Below are 4,661 nucleotides of genomic sequence, written 5' to 3' on the forward strand. Positions count from 1 at the left end.
TCCCGAAGCCAAACAGGAGAGTTTCAGGGAACCCCCAGGCTGCACCAAGCCTCCCCCGGACTCCACCAGCTGCACCTCACACTGGGCACCTGCAAACACAGAGACATCCTGCTCGGGAAACTGTCACATTTGTCCACTGTTTATTCCCTCAATGTCCACTCACTACCTCAGTATCTCATGTTCACCAACAATTACCTTTTAAGACAGCAACAAGGAAAACCCAGCTGAGCGTAAGCTCCATGGTGAGCCCTCTGTGCTCAGTCCTGATCACCGAGTGGGAACAGCTGGGCATCCAGGGCTGGGCTCCTCTGCAGAGCTGCAGGGTCAGGGCTGGGCTGGTTTTCATCAGCAGTTGGAGGCCCTATTTGCATGTCCTCCAGCTATATACTCATCTCTGGTGTGGACGACTCAGCTAGAGATGGGTGCAGAGCACATGAGCATGTTCTGGGAGATATTTTGTAACATTCAAAATAAGGACATAGGATTTCTTACTGGTGCTTGTGTTGTGATGGACTATAAAGCTCATTAGTTTTCTGGTTTGGTCATTCCCTAAGTTTTACACATGAGCATCTAAAGCAAGAAGCAGAATAGACGAGTTCAAATGTGATAAGAACATCTCATGTATTATTGGCATGTATGCTTCTCACAGTTCTTACCCGCTCCACGAGCAAAATCCCAGTCAGAATCGGAAAGCTTAGTGATGTTTTCCAGACCTCTTCTTCCAGTGAGAGAACATGAGATGATTGTTCAGCATTGTAATGATTCCCTAAATAAACAGACAACCCGGATTCTTCAGGCCTATACTCAAGTCTGATATAACCTGTTTTATTACCAATCTCTGCCCTAACATTTCCCTAAAAAATTATCTGATTGATAGACAATAACTGTAATGATGACTTACTGAAATATATTTTAACAAAAATATACAGTTTGTTAACACTGGCATAATCCTTCCCACGGTCATATAGGCATGGAGAAGGACTCATAAATTCACCAATAGTTATCTATCAATTCTTCTTCCTGTTTCTTCCTTTATTCCAGGTCTTTCTCAAATGAAACATTATTCCAGCATGAGATAATCTTCTTTCAAGGTGACAACATTCACAGATTGATGTTGAATGACAGTAATGAGTATGATGATGGATTCCAAAGCATAAAACTTTTCAAATTTCTGTATTCTTTCTAGATTTTGCAAGTTGAGATTATCATGCCACTTAAATGCATATAGAGTGGACAAAATAACTATACAAGTAAATATATCTGCTTTCTAGCTGAACACAAACCAACACACACACACACACACACACACACACACACACACACCTTGGAGCTTGGCTCCTTCCAAGTGACTTGTGATCGAGGTCCTGTGCAGTCACCTCACTTTATTTAATGATAAGAGAGAGGAAAACCTAGATAAGCACAGGAACACCCTCACTCCCAAGCTTCCTTCTCTGGACCTGTACCTGCGGATCTTGGTGCTTTCTGTGGATCCTCAATGTTCACAACTTTCTCTGCTGTTCATAAGAACCCATTTTTCCATGGTCCTGAGCACCCCTGTAGGGAGTTTGTGTTTGGTCTCACAGTGAAGTCTCCCCAGAAGATCTCTTACACAATAATGCACAGGTGTGTCCTCCATGGGTACTGAGCCCCGCTGCTGGGAAAACTAGTTCTTGGATGTGTCTTGGGAGATGCTGTGTTGACTGTCAGGAATGCGTTATCAGCTGCGCCTCCATTAAAACCATCCTGCCCCATCCAATGAATCCCCCTTCCGCGAGGCTGATGCATCCAGCTCCTGCAGGAATCACTATTGTTGTAGTAACCAGAAGATACAGAGCAGAGGAACAGGCCAAGTCCCAGCTCTGGCACCTGCACCTAGCAAAGGATGGTGGGATTGAGAACAGAGTGTGTTTGGAGCTCGGGTGCAGAATCCCCACACCTTTCTGTCTGAGCCCTGGGACTCACATATCTGGGAGCTGCCACCAGAAAGAGGAGGAGCCAGTGTTGTTCCATTTTCTTTCACATTAGCAGTATATTTTTCAGAATATATATTAAATTGTGAGGAAGAACCTAAATTTAAGCAAACGTGTGATGTGACTTCATCTGAGATCTGAGTGCCTCCTGCAGCGTTTGCGTGTGGGATGCGCTCTTGCATATGAAGGTGTGAGGGAGACACAGGAGGTCTCTGTTCTGGAGACTGACCCTGGGTGGAGGATTCTGCCTGAGCCTTGCAAGGGTCAGGTGCTGTACCTGGCTCCACTGCCTAGGGCCTCACTGCAGGGAGGTTTGCATCCAAACTCACACTGAAGTCCCCCACTGTGTCTATTTTACACTGATATGTATCCATGTCCTTGGTTCTCAGGGTGCTCAGTGCTCAGGAAACATGACTCTCAGAAAAGCCACAGATGCAAAAAAAAAAAAAATGACACGTAATAATTGCATATTGCTTAAAGGCCTTGTAACAATAATTACCAAGGCTTTTAAAACAGAAGTTTAAAAGACTTAAAAATGCAATAAGGATATAAATGGAAGAGCTTACCGAGGGCTCCTGAAAAATATTTTACATGGGCCTTAGGGAAATATGCATTTCTATGATCGTGAAATACCAATCATTTAGAAAAGCTAAGAACAAAATATTCACCCAAAATATCCTGAGGAGACTAAGGGAAAGAGGATTCTTATTCCCTGCTGCTGAGAAAGCCGAATGGCTCCTCCACTGGGGAAGACACCTGGGGATTCCTCATGGAGGTGAAGACAGCATCTGAGGGGTTCACCCGGCTGAGCTGAAAACCTCTGTGCTCACACGGCATGAGGATGCTGCCCTCGGCCTCATCCCCTCCGCTCTCCCCACCGGATGCCTCCTGGACTCCCCACTCGTGCTCAGCTGTGAGGACTCCTCCCGTCAGAGCCTCCTCCCCTTGTCTGTGTGCAGGCCCCACTGAACCTCAGGATCCGTCTGTCCTGCTCCTGAAATTCACTCAAATGTGTGCGACACAAATGGTAATGTGGGGGAGACACGACATCAGACATTTGTCCAAACACGCAGAATGCCGGATGCCTCCTGGACTCCCCACTCGTGCTCAGCTGTGAGGACTCCTCCCGTCAGAGCCTCCTCCCCTTGTCTGTGTGCAGGCCCCACTGAACCTCAGGATCCGTCTGTCCTGCTCCTGAAATTCACTCAAATGTGTGCGACACAAATGGTAATGTGGGGGAGACACGACATCAGACATTTGTCCAAACACGCAGAATGCACAAGGCCAAGGAGGGACCCCGTGGAGAGCCACGACTGGGAGATGATGCTGTGTCACTGAGAGTCCAGTCCCGGAACACAGAGGACCACGGTGAGGGTGCTGCTGGGACAGGTTGTGCGTACGGGGCAGAGACTCAGGGGAAACCTCTGGACTCTCTCCTTCACATTTTGTGAACATAAACCTGCAGCGTAAGTAGAATCTGCTGAACAGAAAGAGCCAAGGCATTCTGGGAGACAGTCTCGCCACTTTTCACAAGTTAAACAGGACATTGCCATAAGGAAGAAGAACTTTGTTTTTAGTTACTTCTCCAATTGATTGGAAATGTATGTCTGCACAAAAATTTCTCTGAGTCTTACAGTTTGCATGTAGGCTGTCTGTGGTATGGATGTTTCCCTATAAAATTAGAGTGCGTGCACATTTGTATCATTCCTACCCTTAGTTACTTCACTCCAGTCTTTAACTCTCAACCCGAAGGCAGCTGCTCCTTGCCTCAGGATTTCTGACAGACTCAGGATGTGGTCACCACACTGTGTCTCTCACAGTAATACACGGCTGTGTCCTCAGACTTCAGACCGCTCAGCTCCATGTAGGCTGTGCTGGAGGAGGTATCTGCAGTGAGGCTGACCCTGTCCTGGAACTTCTGAGCATATTCAGTATTTCCATCCTCTGGATCGATTCCACCAATCCACTCCAGACCCTGTCCAGGGCCCTGTCGCACCCAGTACATGTAGTAGTCTGTGAAGGCGTAGCCAGAAGCCTTGCAGGAGATTTTAACAGACTCCTTGGGCCTCCTCATCTCAGCCCCAGACTGCACCAACTGCACCTGGCCATGGGCACCTGTGGAGACAAGACAGGAGTTGGATGCAGGACCCCTGAGAGGTTCTGGTCCCTTCTATAGCCCTAGGACTGGGTGTCACCTTACTTTTTACAGCTTCCACCAAGAAGAGGATTCTCCAGGTCCAGTCCATGGTGAGGAGCTGTGCTCTGGGGGATTCTTCAGAAGAGGGTGATGGCTGTGGAATGCTCTGGGGCACAGATATATCCATATTTACCTCAGCAGATGCTGGTTATTTGCATATTCATGAGGCAGAAAACTTCTTAGCTCCAGACCTGATCCAGCCTGAGAAAGAGGCCATTCAGCAGTGTGGTCCTGGTGTCCATATCCTTATCCTGTCTGAGGAGATACATCTTCTCTTACTTCCTTACAAATCTGTGCATATCGGCCTCAACTTACTGAGCATCAAGGCACTACAAGAGAGCTCTGCTCTCTCAACCCGCCTGTGAATGGCCTATAAACCAGCTGAACCTCTTCTTGGCTATCAGTGTTCTTGATGCTAAGCAGCTGTATTGACCAGGGCCTGCTTCTATCAGGTATCATCATAGCTCACTGTTGTCTCAAAGAGACGGAAACTA

The 4,661-nt window shown here is 47.3% G+C and overlaps 1 gene segment (V, D, J or C); it reads right to left on the reverse strand.

Moving 5' to 3' along the window:
- Positions 1-3,704: 3,704 nt before the first annotated feature.
- LOC117283365 lies at positions 3,705-4,216 on the reverse strand. The segment is given in 2 exon segments: positions 3,705-4,085; positions 4,171-4,216. Coding segments are annotated over 2 exon segments (375 nt in total).
- Between the last annotated feature and the right edge of the window lie 445 nt (positions 4,217-4,661).

Source organism: Fukomys damarensis, unplaced genomic scaffold (genome assembly GCF_012274545.1).
Source record: "Fukomys damarensis isolate Sample0158 unplaced genomic scaffold, DMR_v1.0_HiC HiC_scaffold_25, whole genome shotgun sequence".
Lineage (NCBI taxonomy): Eukaryota > Metazoa > Chordata > Mammalia > Rodentia > Bathyergidae > Fukomys > Fukomys damarensis.